Source organism: Silurus aristotelis (genome assembly GCF_946808225.1).
Source record: "Silurus aristotelis genome assembly, chromosome: 20".
NCBI classification, from domain to species: Eukaryota; Metazoa; Chordata; class Actinopteri; order Siluriformes; family Siluridae; genus Silurus; species Silurus aristotelis.
In genome coordinates this window covers 8,996,910-9,015,124 of record NC_139593.1, presented here as the reverse complement: position 1 = coordinate 9,015,124, position 18,215 = coordinate 8,996,910, and the positions used below count along the sequence as shown (strand labels likewise).

The following is an 18,215-nucleotide window of genomic DNA, read 5'->3' as shown; positions in this document are numbered from 1 at the left end:
AAACTCTGAACTGAAACTGACAATTGGAGTTTTACCCAAAATCTGCCATGCTCTTTCCAGTGCTGACTGCAAATATCGTAATTGCTGAAATAGCAAATGCACTGAAAAAAAAACCCCCGGAAATATTGTCCATCAATTAGATTATGCAAAATGTCTTCTAAATGCATGACTTCATTGTATAAACAAATCTAGCTGAGGACAAATATAATCTAGAAAATATGGTCCTGTCAAATAAAAGTATATTTGCCAAAAAAATAAAAATAAATAAACCTTTTCCAAACACTCCAGAGAAGTGCATTTCACACACAGACTAGCCTAAACTGAGTCCTGCTACTTTTAGCTACCTGGCATTTAGACAAACTGAAACTGTCTACAATTTATGTGCAAGTTAAAAGGAGACACCGTATGTGTGTATGTGTGTATGTGTGTGTGTGTTTTTTCTCAGTCGCTCTCCAAATGCTTTCACAAAATGTCAAGATCAGAGCATGAAAGCCAAGGCCCCCATTCAGCCAGCAGAGAGAACCATATCAAAGCGTTCTTCTTTCTCCCTCTTTGAGCCTCTCAAAGGAAAAAAACTGTCCTCTTTCCATCTTCCTCTCTTTTTTCCCTCCCTCCGTCCCCCAGAGGCTTTTGAGTTCCCATCTCCATAGTTGACATTGATAGTGTGACCTCTGTTGAAGATAAAAGAAAACTTGAGGCTGCCTGCATTAGAGATCCCACCCCCTCAACACACCTTTCTTTCTCTCTCTCTCTCTCTCTCTCTCTCTCTCTCTCTCTCTCTCTCTCTCTCTCTCTCTCTTCCTTTCTCTTCTCTCTGTCTCTCACTCACCCACTATCTCTCACCTGCTCTGCTCTTTCCAAATGAGTACAAACGTATGGGCCTCTCTTTTCTAGGGCTCTCTTTGAGGAGTGGCGGGAAAAGAGCATATTCACACACACACACACACACACACACACACACACACACACACACACACACACACACACACACACACACACAAAGGCAAGGGCAGCTCAGATGTCGTAGCAGATGAGTGTTTAGCTTCACAGACACGCCGGGAGGGAAAGGAGGTGGTTTATACTGTACATTTCTGCTCATTACTTCAGCAGACTTGAGCTACTTCAAGAATAATGAATGCATAAGGTCAAAACATAATGAAAAATAAGTCAGATTCGTATTAAAATCATTTCTTTTCCCTTATAGGATGCATGGGGTTAGAGCACTTAGTGTGCAGGTTAATGTTTTCCGTACTAAAACACCTCATTTAACTTGACGACTTAATTATCAAAGCGTAGGTGATTTTAATCAAGGCATGCTAGCAACATGAGAGCAGAAAGTGTAACATCTTGGTCCTCGAGGACTGCCTTTGGGAAACACTGGGAAAAGGGAAATGAAGGAAGGTCTTAATTGGACTCTATCTCCATTTTTTTTTTTTACTGAGAGGTGTATTACACTCATTAGGTGTATGCTGATATTACATTTTTAACTATAATAATTGCTTAGCTGTCAAGTCTGACCTGATTTTATTCGCTATACAACTCTGTGTACTGTATGTCAAGACTTTCAAATACGGTCAGTGTTTCCTCTTAACTAATCGGACCTGTTTTTATATATATATATATATATATATATATATATATATATATATATATATATATATATATATATATATATATATATATTTTAAATACAGACTATCGCTATTAGATTAGTATAAACAGAATTAATAAACTTTATTGATGCTCTAGTGAAAAGTTTTAACTTTTCTTGGTTGTGTGGAATTGTAGGTTTTCTCCAGGTTCTCTGGTTTCCTTCGGCCTTCCAAAAACATACCAGGAAATGGACTGGTGGAAAAAAAACATTGCTTCTAAATAAGTGTACGATGCCTTAGATTTCAACAAGGTGTATTCCCTCGACATACCCTCTTGCATCTATTCTCAAAGGCACACACAAACACACACTTATACATACACAAACCTTTTTATTGTGGTTTACAGTAGTCATTTATTGTAGCTCCACAAGAGGCATCAGTTCCATCTGCATGAGACTATTATCAGTTTTGGGATATATTGCAGGTGGGGGCATATGAATAGAAGTTTTGGGCAGCATAAGTGTCCGTCCCATTTGGTATAAAGTTCCTCTGTGGTGTCTTTTTGGATGGAACATCTCATAATTCTCTTCATTCCATTAATAATAAAAAAAATTGTGGGCAAAACTTTTACTCAGCTTCAGTCACAGATATCAGTATACCAAACTGTGGCAATATCATAAACCATGATGAAGCAAATATGTACAAAATGACAGTATGACATGTTTTTACGCAGATTTAAAGGATACCTCATGAGATGAAACGAATTCAGGACTGCAATTGTGGATAATGGATACTGTCTTCAAATTTGTCCCAAGTAAGGAGACCTTTCAAATGGTACTCTGGAACTGTAAATGTTGCGCCAAAACTCATTTTGTCTAGGTATTCTATTCCTGACTGGAATGCAGCAGTAGTAACAATGTGTAATTGAATATTAGGATATATCATATAACCAATTGTGGGCACAAGTCTATTGTTAACCTGTCTGATTCTGTGTTACCTGTGTGAGACATGAGTCCTGAGGACATAAGTCCAGAGACAGAGTGGGGCAGGATGTGTGGACTCTCGGGGGACGTCACACTCTGGGTCCTTTTAGGAGGTCGGCCAGGTCTGGAGCTGAAAAGCAGAGAACACAGAGCTAGTTCAATTCAATTGCCTGCACTGAATGCGAGTGCGATTTGAAACTATTGTGCTGGAGGGACAAAAGGGGATCAGGTGTTTCAAAGGGCAGAACACATTAATACCATCCTTCACAAACACATTTTCACACACACGCACGGTCTGATACTTTTATTTGAATTGGTATAAAGTGTCCTGATCTAAATAATCATAACAAAGGCTCAGGAGTAAATAGAAAACCAGGGATTTCTTTTCTATGGAAATGACTTGATGTGTAAATATACATTTATACAGGCGAAATAGACAGAGAGAGAGTTAGAGAGAGAGAGAGAGAGAGTTAGAGAGAGAGAGAGAGAGAGAGAGAGAGAGAGAGAGAGAGAGAGAGAAAGAAAGAGAAAGAGAGAGATACTTGAACATATTCACAATGCAGAGTAAGCGTCAGTAAATGCTCTCAAGGACATTCGCCTTTCTGCCGTCTCTCTCTTTTTCCAGTAATTAGATCACACAGTAGACTCATCTGCCTTTTCCACAATCAGCCATTTTTCCCTCATGAATTATTGATACAGTGCACCTCGTTACCTGCTCCTCGGCATTCACGCACTTCATCTGAATTCGAGTTTACACATGGCAAGATCAGCTCTCTGCTTAACGCAGTGACCTGGATTTCTTCTCACATTACTCACACTCACATCATTTATAGCTCGCCTGTTGGATATGAGATAAAAAGGGACAATTAGGTTTGCTGGCTAGCTAACAGTTTCTCACAAGACGACACTCGACTCAGATGTCAAAGGATTAAAGCTTCCTTTTTTAACCACCTGTTTCAATGTATTACGATACAGAATTTAATTGGAGATATCCATGTCTAGCATGTTTTGTGGTAAAAACTGTAAAGATATGCCATGTAGCTTGTATACAATATAGTAGCTTGCAAACATGAAACAACTTTTTTATTTCAACAAATTTAGTCCAGCACCCAGACCTATCTATGGTTTGAAAAAATCTTCTTTAAGGATATTAGGCTTCTATAAGGATAATGTAGCTAGCATGTAGTTTATAGTGGTCACACACTGGCCTCTTACTTTATCTGAAATTCATGCTAAGTGATTCAGATGATAATACATTTCCAATCTAATTTTATATATTGAACTGTTTAATGCACAACACTACCAAATAAAATCAAGCTGCTAGGATTTAGACGTGAGTTTTCACCTTGTTAGCTAAATTAGCTTTGTGGCCCACGATGCACAAGTGAAACTACAACTACAAGTGAGACAAGTGAATATCTGTGTACTACAAATTTCAATGTCCAAACTGTTCCTTTACACATACACACCCACACACACACACACACTTGCGCGCACACCGCGAGCGCCAATCATCCCTCATAAAATATTAAGCTCTCCACCATTTGCCCTTTCAAAATCTCCCTCTCGCCGCTCCCTAATTGTTCCGTTTCTTTATCTGTCTGCCGCAGAGAGTAAATAAATGAACAAAATGGCTTTTTCTTAATGGCAGCGAGTGACCTTTTAAACTGTAAGGGAGGATTATGACAGGTTTAGCTCTTTCACCTCATCGCATCCACAACTCACAGAACAGTGTGTTGTACAGTATCATTTATTTTAGCATAGGCTATCTTAGCAAAGCGCTGAGAAAAAAAAAGCCAGAGCAGGTCTACACATAATACATATAACAGGATAAGTCGAGCAGTTAGGTCATCTTTTGTTCAGGATGCATGTGTCGTTCTCATATAACATATCAGATGATCAAATACAGGCCCGTTTCTCTCCATGCTCTTTCCGTTGCAGCGTTAAGCGTTAAATGTGAGATATCATGTTATCTTCATGTGTTTTTCTTTCTATTATTTCTGAGTGTTTCGATGAAAATCAATTAACAGAAACCATCCGGTCATTAATATTCATAAGCTGGCCATTGGTGCTGATTAATATTCTTTTGCTGACTTGCAAAATTTCATTTGAGTCTGTGATGAATGTCATGCATTCGATAAAGAAATCTAGCTAAGAATTATCAAATTTCAACAGTAGCTACTTGGCTGTAAAGATGAGCAAAAAAGTCTTAGCTTAGGCAAGTCACTTAGCTATGTAGCATACTCAAGGCAATGAGAAGCATTTTGCAAGTCAGCACAAAAAACATTATGACCAAAATCAATTATATATTGCAAGTATTTAAAAGCAAACTTCATACAAAGAGTGTTTCGACATCAAGAATGCCTCGTTTTTCGTAGCTCTTTCCAGCTCATTTAAATTGGCAGCAATTTTTAGATTATTTGGATAGTAATTGTGCTAGAACCATCTAACCACTTCCACTCTACTGAATGGTTTTAAGCAGAAGCTTGAAGGATTCAATTCACAAAGCGAGGGTCTGTTGTAAAACCTTTAAAAAAATCAAAAACGAAATATGTTTTACAATTTAATACTTTTTTGAATCTCACATGTATTATCCACCTATCACAATAGAGTATGCAAGTTATATGCAAATCAGTATCCCATGTGACATCTTGAGGTCTTGAAAATGGTGTAAAAATAGAGAGGATTGTTTTCAGCAGTAACCGCACTCAGTTGCTGCAATTTATTTTAGTCGAAACACCACCAAATCCAGAAATATTTCACAGGACATCCTATTTAGCACAAGCACATCCACAGTTATGCAAACACACACACTCGCAAACACGCACACACACACACACACACACTGATTTTAGCAGCACAAACATATCCGCTGCGATCGAACTGAGAACATGATGCTGCTAGACTTTCTGTTAATGCTGTAATCATGAGGAGTTATTACTGTATCAGTGCTAATAAAAAACAAAGGCCCTCCACACACAAACACACACACACACACACACACACACACACACACACACACACACACACACACACACACACACAGAGATCTCTCTCCCCTCTCCAGAAGCTGGACACCTAATGGCATTTTTAATCATTCCTAATGGGCAGCGTTTTAATTAAACCCATACTGACGGCACCAGATTAAATGTGGCTTTAATCCGAGCCACGCAAATGACTAGCTCCGGGAAGTGCAAAGCCTGATCGGCAGGGACGATATAATTCTCGCCGTAATAAAAGCAAATATAAAGTATTAATCGTGCCTCCTTTGGTTAACAAAATGGACACGATCTTTATCGTTGCCACTGCCGCAGAAAGTTCATCTAACTGATGTCCGGATGGGAAAATGCAATAAACAGGGGATTTTCATCAGAAAGAGAAAGAGAGCAAGAGAAAGAGAGAGTGAGAGAGTGCAAGAGAGAGAGAGGGAGCAGGAGAGAGAGAGAGAGTGAGAGAGAAAGAACAAAAATGTAACTTAGCACTCAGGGTGCCTTTGAGGACATTTAATTAAAATCTAATCCCACATTCATTAAGGCTCCCATAAATTAAGCTGTCATTCATAAGATTTATGGATTCTCATTTGCATACCCCACAATTCATCAATTACAAAGGTATGAAAGGGGGCACAACACCCTGTGGGCTGCCCACTGCCTGGCAAACAAGAGAGTAAGAGTGAGAGAGAGAGAGAGAGAGAGAGAGAGAGAGAGAGAGAGAGAGAGAGAGAGAGAGAGAGAGAGAGAACAGCAGGCTGTCAAGTTCCTTCTTAATCTAATTGTGTTGGAAACCCCTGGCAAATACTGTCTGCCGTCGCCCATATGCACCTTTCAATTCTGCATTGCTCGCACTTCAAACGCGCTCTCCTCGTACGGCCATGTTGCCAAGACAGATGGCACAGATCTTAAAGAACCCCTGAACGTGTCGTTTTTAAACATTTTAAATAATTAATGCAGAATAATCAACTGTTTAATATGGTTTAATGCTCAGGACGCTACATAAAAAATGGCCCTACGCCTTTCACCCATCATTAAAAATGCAAGTAGCTATGAATATGCATAAATATGCTAATCGGATCCGCCCACATGCCCTCTTGAGATTGCAAATAGCTTGATGATTAGATAAGTGCTTGCAAACTACCTCACATTTGTCATCGTTAGACAGTTAAGCTGAATATCTGTAGCTGAACTTAGCCTAGTTTCGAATTATAATATTCTGAGCTCAATCCTTATTGGTCAGAAGATGTTGATTTATTTTCCGTCATAGCAGCTCAGTCAGGAGGTTTGGCTTCAAGGGTTATATTTTAGACACCTGGCTGGATATGTTTCTAAAGTTACTAATTACATAAGGATTAGTTCTAATTGCTGACACATTTTATATATAAAGATGATTATTTGTTTGTTTGTAAGGAGTCTCCAATTCAAGTGCTGAATGCAAAAAGTTAAAGGTTTCCTGACATGACGAGGTGTTGAGGATGGAGAATGCTGACAGCCTAAATCAGACTAAAATACAACATAGAGTCTTTTATCAATCACTAAAACAATTTCAGAAACAAAATTGTGTTTCTCATTAATATTAGCAAAGTCATATGCAAGGCGAAAGTGAATTCTTATTTTCTGTTTCTCTTTTGAAAAGGAAAAAAAGTGTAAGTGTGTATTGTTTTCAGCTTCATGGGACATTCCGTCATGAGCCGTGACTTGCATTTGATTCAATTTACATATGTCCAACAACAAAGAAAACTGTACACACCATCTACATTGTTTAATTATCGAAGGAATCGTTTGTTTTCCTGTTTATTTCAGGTGAACAGGAAGTGACCTAAATGAGCATAGAAAGTCTTGTGATGAAAATTGTACACTGGTAACTGTAACAACAGTTACCCTGATTGGATAATATTAGTCGTTTTTGTGTGTGGTAGGAAGAGACGTGTCCTAGTTGAGTGTTTGCTGCTGGTGCACAAACACACATCCGCCCACACACACACACACACACACACACACACACACACACACACACACACACATACACACACACACACACATACACACACACACACACACACACACACACACACACACACTTACTTACACACCTGTCTCCTATTCACTGCTTCATTAACTCTGCATATTAATCAGCTCTTTCCTTACGCTCTCTTTGGTCTCCTAGTCCTCTCTTCTTTTTGCATACCTAGTCATCCATTCCTACATACAGTGCAACTTTTCCCTCACACGTCTGCGTCTTTACCCTCATTAATGAGATCAGTGCTAGCTCAGAAATCAAGGTTACATTGTGATGACCAGCAGGTCACATATTCAAATCCCAAAGCCGAAATAAATAGGACAGGACCTTCAACCCTTCGCCTCTCACCTCTTTCACTGGGTGGAATTCTGCTTGCTTCACATAAATGCAAATCAATAAATGTAAAACTCTATGGATGAGCAATGACATTTACACTCATTTCCATAACCTTACCAAGAACCCTAAGTTGTTCTGGTGTGTGTTCTGCACTTTCTCTTACATTCTCCACATACCTGTGTAAAAATAAATCCAGCCAAATTCCCAACATTCATACAACTCTTTTCTTCATTGACCTCCTTTCGAACAATCCCCTGTTCTCGAATTTCATAAATCATGGTTCGGGTTTCAATGCTCCTCTCACACCAAGCCATATTGCCAGGAGAAAGCAGGTGGGGTGTATAGGGTTGGATGCATTGCCAATTTGCTTATGAAATCTAGATTTCCTGATGAAGGTTAACATGTAGGTGACTTTGTTCCTTTTTTTTTAGCCTATAATAACAACACATTTTATAGCATTTCTAATCATTTGGTTCCTGTCTGCTTTAGGTAGAAAAATATACATTTTTGCAAAAAAAAAAAAAAAAGGTTGGAAAGTTTTACATCCGTGCCATTGAGAGCATCCTCACTAACTGCATCTCAGTGTGGTACAGCAGCTGCACTGCTTCAGAACGTAAAGCCCTTAAAAGGGTGGTGAAAACTGCCTAACTTTCACAAGAAATGCTGTTTGCAAATGGCGAGGGGCAATCTCAAAAATACCTCTCACCCCAATCATGGAATATTTATCCTGCTCCCATTTGGCAGATGCTACAGGTGCCTCAGAGACACATGTGGCTGTTACTGCACTGAACAGCTAATCATGATACAATGTTAACAATACAATACTGCATTCTCACCTTTTGTGTATTTTGCTTTATTTTCTGTTGTTTGAGGATTTTGCGCTGCTTATCCACTACACATTTTTTCACCATCCGTAACTCACCTTTATCATTGCACTATTGTATATTCCAGCCATATTTATACTGTATATACTGTATCATACATACTTGTACACAACTATATCATGCTATTTGAGTATATTATCTTCTGACATGTCTGTCTATGCATAATCTTTGCACAGTATATTGTATATTACTATATACACCATATATTATTACCTACTGCACCTTCTGTACATTATTCACCCTCACCCCTGTACATATGACATCATACCCTATGTATCTGTTTATAGGCTATTTATTGTAAATAGGCATCTTATCCAATCTTTGTTAGATGCTAACTGCCTTTCATTGGCTCTGTACATGTACCTTGCACAATTAGAATAAAGTTTAATCTAATCTAATCTAATCTAATGTAATCTATTGAAATGCTATCTAAATTCCGATCATTTACAATATTTGAGTGCACTGAAAACTGTACCATAATAAATAGTATGTCGAAAATGCCACTAGACTACAGCCCAATTTATTAATTTAATGTTGGTGTTTAATTTACAAGTTCCCAGAAGGAAGAACCAGAGAAAAGCATTCTCATCATCAATAAGAGACAGTGAGTTTGAGTTCAACATTGCCTTGACAACCAATGGCTAGTCATAGGCTTCAATGAGCTCATGTATGCAGAAGATGGTAGATAGCACCTTTTTCTACATCTGTTTTAAACTCCCTTATGATAGGAGTGGCTCCATGCGGGTACATGCCAGCGCTTGCCCCACACCTGGTTGTCCTGTGATACATGGTAATGGGTGGAACATGACAGTTGAATTGCAATAAAATAAAGTACAATAGCAAGTGTACAAGTGTATTTGTAATGTGTCCACACTGTGAAAGTCAATGTACTTCATTGATGTACTAAATCCAATGAAAAGGGTGGACTTTTTTAGGCACATTTTTACATTTTGCTTTGAAAAGAGTTTGGAGCTGTATGAGGGTGCTGTGGATTAAACGTGGTGGTTGATGCAACACGCCAAAAATTTGGAGAAAAAACTTTCAGTGGATGCTGTTTATATGTCTGTCAATTATTTCGACGTTTCCGGGTAATTTGTCATTTCACAGTAAGCCAATTAAGATACAACAAAAAATACACTGAATATTGACATTGATGTATTAAAGAGCATATTATTGGACAAACATAAAACTAGTACTGCATAAATTATTCAACATTTTGAACATTTTCCTATAAGTATTTTTTTTTTTGTAAATGGACTGACAGAACGCTAATTTTTATTTCAATTGATTTTCAATTGTTCTTCTCATGAGACTGGACATCTGGTCCGGTCACAGTCGTTCATCTTCATTTAAAAGTCACTTTGGATAAAAGCTTCAGCCAAATGAATAATGTAAGTGTATTAGCAGAAAATTGTTTTCTTTAAGGAAGCTCCAAACAAAAGACATTGAGACCGCTCACTGGCCTTTACTGAATACTGTCATATTTAAATTTTCATATTAATAATAAACGACCACTAAACACACACATACACACAAATTGGAGTGGAAAGACCCTTTGAGGAAACAGTGGGGGGTTTACGCCAGGGTCAAAGTGGGAAGGCGAGAAACAAACATCCCTTATTCAGACCTCAAACAGGAAGTTGCTTCACCAAGGGCCGTAATTGGAGCCCTTATCGGGTCTCTGTGTGAAAGCCGCTGCCCAAATAAGCCACTATTTATGCTGCAGTCTGTGCTGCAGTATGTAATGAAAGCTATGTAAATAGTGCTGTGAACTTCAGAGAAAGAGGAGAGAGAGAGAGAGAGAGAGAGAGAGAGAGAGAGAGAGAGAGAGAGAGAGAGAGAGAAAGAGGTTAAACATCTGTGTCTTACATACAAACATGACTTGTACATTCCCATTCTCATCACACACTCTCACACGCATACACACACACACACACACACACACACACACACACACACACACACACACACACACACACACAAAACAGGAAATATCAGCAACGGAAATAATAGTACAGCAAACATTTAACAAACAGAGCTTTTTTTTTCCAAAACACACTTACACACACACACACACACACACACACACACACACACACACACACACACACACACACACACACACACACACACACTATTTCAGGACAAACATAAACTAACCAAAACCTCCTCCGGGTGCTGTAAGTCTATAGAGATTTCAGTAATTCCCACAATTCCCTTTCTGACCTTCTCCAAAATAACAGCTGCTCCTGAAACAACCTGATTATTACAGTCCAAATTTGTACATGAAGCACGTCGTTTATAACATTATTACGCTAAACAGAAAGCAAACACTCCGTATAAATCACCAGATCGCTCACCTGTCCGATTGTGCAATATGTGTTTATGAAGATGATAACTCATTGATGTGTTGCAATGCCTGAAAGTAAGTCAACCCTATTGCAGAGACCTTGTAGTCCGTGTAAGGCGTTAGCACAGAGACCATTCGTTATGTCTTCGGCTAACGTATGGACGTCTCTGTTACTTCTGGATGATTAATGCAGAAACTAGGCTGAGTTTCCCCCAAAGCACTGCAGTACAAAGATCATTGTGAAAGGGGAGAGAAAACATCACACTCTACCAGTTTAAAATGAACTTTACAATACTGTTGGGAAACTGGGCCATAATGGATTAAGGTCATCCTAAATTTTATAAAAATCATGTTTGGCTTATTTTATTAATCATTAGCCTTTGATCATTATTTTGTAAAACTCTAACTTCTGCCTATTCGTCCACCATTTTCTTCCACTTGTGATGACCCTGCACTATCAGACAGCAGCTACCCTCCACATGCTTCCCCTGCGACATGTCAAGACGGTCAAAATATTTTTTTTTCTCCGCACTGCACTTAATGCTGCACTGCAGGGCTGCGTAGCACACATGGAGCAAACAGCTATCTGCCCTCTTCCACATACATAAGAGATTTAATGCTCAGAGATGTGATGCTACAGAGAATATGCCACCCCTCCTACCCAGTCACGTTTTGCCCTCTTTTACTATCTTTCTAATTTTATTAGGAACTCTTATTTGGTGTTAAAAAAGGAACAGAAAAGTATTAGTGTGTCACAAAACAAAGGAGTCGATCAGGTTTCAATATACAAAGGAGCCATTTACAGACCATTTGTTTGTTTGTGTGTTGGATTACTGCCATTCCAAGCAAATCAAAGGATGATATGACAATACAAATACTGATGCCACAATATGATAACATTACTACACACTTCAGATACTTTATATATTTTATATTTTATATAGTTTATACTTTGTATTTTTATTTATCTACCTTATATTTCCTTGTTTTTTTTCTCTCCTCATTTTATTGCATTTCACTGCATGTCGCACTCTGTATGTGTATGTGACAAATAAAATTTGATTTTGATATTGAAAAAAATGTGGTGTTCATTAAAATCAGTTAATTTGTTGTTGTATTTTTTAAATAAAAAATGTAAAAACCAAAATTTGTTAATAAATGTTTATAAAATGGCGATCGTTCTGTTGCAACTTTATTTGATATCAGGACCATTTCCTCGTAGAGCTCTATATAATATTTTTGCCATCCTGTCCGAATTTTTTTGCAAAATAAAGTTAAAAAAGAAATCTCCAACAGAAAACCTACACTTCCTATAGGGGCGAAGGCTGTTTTAACAGTCAACCCAGAAACAGACTCAATGTTTGGTGATTTCTCTCAATGCCTTGCCTTTTTACTTTGTAAACTGTATTTATTTAACATCAAAACACAGCAAGTCCGATTAGTTATAACTGACAAGAGACCTAGGAGAAAGAGAGAGATCAAGAGACTAACATAAACACATGAATCAGCGGGATCAAATAGTTCTTGAAGAGAGTCTTAAAGACAACATGAACTGCAGATAATCAAAACAGAAAAAGAAAAAGAGCTGGTGGTAAGTCGTGGGTTCAAACAGCGGTTATTAGATGTTTTCTTTCCTTTTAATTTTTTTAACAAAGTGCACAAGGATGAATACTCTGGACTGTTGAATGTGCACAAGACATGAGCACATCAGGAAACCTGGAAAATAAAAAAGATTTTTTTTTTATGAATTTTACTACATGAAGTGAACCAGAACGCGACCGATTCCCTTTTGAAGTTGTTTTGTCTCGAGGTTTGTTCCTGAGTTGTTGTTTTTTCCAATAACCGCCTCTGGTTTGCTCATTAGGGATCTAAATGTACGTCCAGATTTTCTGAGAAGCTGCTCTGTGACAATGTCTATTGTTGAAAGTGATGTATAAATAAAATGGAATTGCACTCAGTTTGGGAAGTGCAAGCTCAGAGGTGAAACTACTGGGAAAAAGGCAAGTGGAAATCCCAGTGATAAACAACTAACTCTCAAACCCTAAGCTTTAGGTTTTACATTTATCTATTTATTTAAATGCCACATGAAAAAAAACACATGTAAAAGTGGTAACTTCAACATGTATAACTTTTTTCCCCAGTCAGCCTTTGTGGGTTTCTGGCATGTAGGCTTCCTGATGTGTTCCCTAACATGGTGTTTCAATCTGGAATACAAACAGTGGAGGATTTGGGAGCTCTGGGTCTGTATCCACTTCATTAAATTGAGTCTTTAATTAGATTCCAATCATCTTGAACACCTCGTCATGGCCGGGTCGCGGTGATCAGTGCTGCAGCTATAAATATGTTGCTCAGTTCAGCGTCGGGCAAAAGTCAAAAGGTTAATTTAAAAAGCTGGTTTTAAGCTGTTATTATTGTCTCTCATTACAGCTGAAAGCGACAGGGAGCTGACAGCAGGGTCAGAGGTCAAGCATGTGACTCTTTACTGTAACACACAGGTAGTGCTGACTTTAATTGGCACTGAAATTCTTATTGAATTATATATTATCTGAAAGAAAGAAAGAAAGAAAGAAAGAAAGAAAGAAAGAAAGAAAGAAAGACATGAGTAAGAGAAACAGAGAGGAAGAAAAGTACAAGATATTCAAGTCAAGTCAAGTTAATTTCTATAGTGCTTTTCACAACAGACATTGTCTCAAAGCAGCTTTACAGAAATCAACAGTGAAGGTGAACGATGTGTATTTGTCCCTGATGAGCAGCCGTGGCGACTGTGGCAGGGAAAAACTCCCTTAGATGTTATGAGAAAAAAACCTTGAGAGGAACCAGACTCAAAAGGGGAAACATCCTCATTTGGGTGACTGTGATTATAGTCTGTAGACAATACAGAACACTGGAGAGAGAGAACTAACATGAGCAGTGGAGTGTAAGATTATGAGTAATGATCTTTTTACAGTCTTTAAGTCATTGTGGTTATAAAACCATGAGCTACTGAGCAACTCATGAAATAGCTCAACATTTGCGATCATCACAGACCCAACACAACAGATAGAGCTGATAAACAGATGTAGAGATGTACAGAGTTCCTGTCCCAGTGACCTGCAATAAAAAGGTTCAGTGAGACATAAGAGTCTCGCCACTGTCTCTTATCTGTCACTGTGTGTGTGTGTGTGTGTGTGTGTGTGTGTGTGTGTGTGTGTGTGTGTGTGTGTGTGGGTGTGCATGAGTGAGTGTGTGAGGCTTCTCATGTCCTTGGTGTATGTGGGACAGCGCAGGACGAGTTCACCCTGACTCTCACTGCAGTGGTGTATGTAGAAGCTGTATATAGGCCACAGTGTACGGCGTGTCTTTGGCCTCACTGAGACGCCATGTGTCCCTTCTGTCCTCCACTCAGCCCAGGACCACAACTAAAATAGGCAGATCCTCACAGTGCCGAATAAATCACTGCATACCCTCTAAGGCGCATGGCAGATATGGGACACGTGCATATGTGTGTGTGTGTGTGTGTGTGTGTGTGTGTGTGTGTGTGTGTGTGTGTGTGTGTGTGTGTGTGTAAGTATCTTTAAGCTCTCAGGGTTTCCTTTTAAACCTAATGGAGGGAAAATACAAAAGTTTATATACAGCTCTTGCCTCTTTGTGTGTGGGTTTATGGCGACTTTCTTTATATCTCTCGTCCCTCACACACACACGCACACAATCACACCCATCCTTTCCTCTCAGTGTGTGTTTTTTATTGTCATCTTGCTGTCTGCAGCATGCGGTGCATTAAAACCCCCACTTCCCTTTTTCCCTTTCCCACACCACACACAGTGTGTTTACACATAACTCATTAAGACCTATTCTCCCACAGAGACCATACATCCACACACACACACACACACACACACACACACACACACACACACACACACACACACACACACACACACACACAGCCTGCAGGCTACTGTACCACAGCCTTTTTAACAAGCACACGGCAGTTTACTTTCTATCCCGCGAAAACACAACTACGCTAAACACCACGTTACCAAGTTACGCAGAAAACACCAAACCCAGAGCGGTAATTTCCTTCCAGGAAGTGCATCCATGTGTGTGCGTGTGTGTGTATTCATTAATTTTATAAGCTTGTAATTTTCAGCTAAATAAGGTATTGAAAGATGTTAGCATCCTCCCTGGTTTATGAACAGGTATAAGCAAAAAGTGTGAGCGAAATAATTTCTATTTGGAAGAATAAACACTCGGATTGAGCTTTTCACATACCCTGAAGGGCATCGATGGTCCGTAATATCTTTGTTTTTTATCCAAGACATTGTTTGTCTTCGTAAAACCATTAATTGAATACAGAAATCTCTGGCACAAACATTACAGAAAGATTTTTTTTTGGCTTTTTCTTTATTGTATCTTTCAAGATGATGATCAATATGATTGACAGGTAGAAACGCCTCCTTATTCTGATTGGTTGAATATTGTACGGATCTGTTTGCCAGAATGTGAGAAATATGCCATCATATATCAGGGCTGGGTCATATAATTGTAAGCTCATATCATATTATTATATTGTGATCAATTACACAACAATAGGCCTTTCGATATAACATTTTAAAACTTAACTAGATTCTTTCTCTTAAACATTACAACAGAAATCAGTCTGGAAGCATGTAAACAATCATATACACTATATGAACAAAAGAATTGAGACACTTCAGTTTTCCAGCCATATATGATTCTTCCTGCAAATTTTACCACAAAGTCACACAACTGCATAGGATGTCTTTGGATTTGGTGGCATTTAATCCTCCTTTCACTTTAACCAGGAGACCTCCAGCATGACAACGCTCCAATAATCCATCTCCATAAAGATATGGTTTACATATGTTGGAAGATCTTAAGTGGCCTGGTATAGAGCTCTGACCTCAATCCTATTGAACACCTTTGGGATGAATTTTTCACGTTGACTGCATTCCAGGCCTCCTCACCTCACCTACATGAGTACCTGACTTTACTAACACTCTTGTAGAGGTTAGTCTAACAGGAAATATAGAGCAAATATGGAATGGGATGTTCAAAAAGCACATACAAATCTTATGGTTATGTGTTTACAAATATTTTGTAGAAATGTTTGTATTGTGAGATTGTATTTCAGCACATCACCTGCTACACAAACATTCCAAACAGCATTTCAATTGTGTAACTGCAACTTTTAAACTCCTCCTGAAAATTGGCTTATGTTGCTAATAAAATTTGATCTGATTACAGGTTCTGGTGAGCCAGAAATTTGAGCCTGTTCAAAATCCTAACCCGTGTGCATTTGAAATGAATTCTGCCTGGCTTGTAAAGCACCTGCTAAATGAATAACACTTCATCTCAACACGTAGAAAAGGATTGCATTTCAGTTCATTCATTTTAATTCAATCTGAAGCTAAGCACTGTAATTCAGTTTATGTTTGAGAAACAACCCAGAAAATTAATGAACCGTTTTCGTTTCCTCTTATTCTGCAACATTCTGTGTGTGTGTGTGTGTGTGTGTGCCTGTCTGTGTGTGTGTGTCTGTCTGTGTGTGTGTGTGTGTGTGTGTGTGTGTGTGTGTGTGTGTGTGTTTGTGTGTCTGCGCACCGGGGTTTAGTGCCTTTATGATCAAACAAGCAGAATGGTACGTTAATAATCAAGCCAAGTCAAAAACATCACCTCACTTCATACACACACACACACACACACACACACACACACACACACACACACACACACACACACACACACACACACACACACAATCACACAATCACAATGCAGATTTCTGTGCACTACAGAGGGAGCCGGAACACTGAGACTCCCTGAGGTGGAAATAATGAAAAACCCTTTCATGGAAAAGTCATCAAGCCGAGAGATGGGGGGGACCACTAGTGTGTGTCTGTGTGTGTGTGTGTGTATGTGTGTGTGTGTGTGTGTGTGTGTGTGTGTGTCTACTTTCGTATGTGTGTACTTGTGTGTGAGGGGGGGTCAGAACGCGTGACCTCTCATTTCATACTTTAATTAAAATCTCCCTCTGACGTCTTTCCCTCCTCTACTCCATGCTGGCTCACTTTCCTACTGCCAGAATGCACACACGCACACACACATGCACACACAAACACACACACGCACACACACACCGAGTATTTAGCGGGACATATTTCTGTTGCCCTATTGTCTCTGTATGAGAGCGGCTCAGTGGGTCAGGATTCTACATGATGAATAACAGGGTCGGAAGGTTTGAATCTTCCCTGTGCCCTTGACTACGTCCCTCATCCATACTCAATGTCTTTAGCCGTGTCCCTTTAGTTCTCTGTTTCTCTGTAAAGCCAGCATTTGAGTGTGCATTTGACCGTCTGTCATGACATCACGCCCGTCTCAATACGTCACATATGTCATAAAAAATGCAATACGGTGTGATTTGAATAGAAACAAAAAAGTGAACTGAGTGAACTGATAACACTTGTAAATAATAAATACTAGTAATGAAAGAGTCGAACGTGTAGAATTAGACATCTGTCCAATACACATCCAATCATAAATATTGAACATGGGGGCACTGATTTGAATAGGTCGGTTTTGGCTCTTTCTAAATGCACGTGTAAGCAAAAAAATGGTCATTTTGTCTCTATACACAATACACAGGGGCGCAGTTAAACGGTAAACAGCGACCGGTGCTAATAGGTAATGGAGCTAAAAAATGCTTTATTAGCAGCCAGATGGAAAATTGAATCTCGATTAAATTTCAGCCCCATGTGTTTTACTAAGGTCACATTCAGCTACAATATAAAACTGCAGCTAGACTGCTGCTGGGCAAAGGGTAGCCTCCTGTGTGTATCTGTGAGTGTGTGTGTGTGTGTGTGTGTGTGTGTGTGTGTGTGTGTGTGTGTGTGTGTGTGTGTGTGTGTGAGTTAGAGTGTAAATATGTACATATGTGTAACAGGGGAATGTTCCTATAATTTGTTATATATATAATTGTACAGAAAAACAGACTCTATACAGTAATATTCAATACACCATGTTTCTAGGATGGACATCTCAAACGATCATCTCCATC

At 38.9% G+C, this 18,215-nt stretch overlaps 1 protein-coding gene across 2 annotated transcripts in view; it reads right to left on the bottom strand.

The window, feature by feature from the left end:
* dachc (dachshund c) overlaps positions 1-18,215 on the bottom strand; it is a 66,793-nt gene that overhangs the window by 35,432 nt on the left and 13,146 nt on the right. For both annotated transcript variants that reach the window (XM_083522963.1, XM_083522962.1), the window contains exon 2: positions 2,590-2,705. In XM_083522963.1, the coding sequence (XP_083379089.1) occupies positions 2,590-2,705 (116 nt within the window). The remainder of the gene's footprint in view (positions 1-2,589; positions 2,706-18,215) is intronic.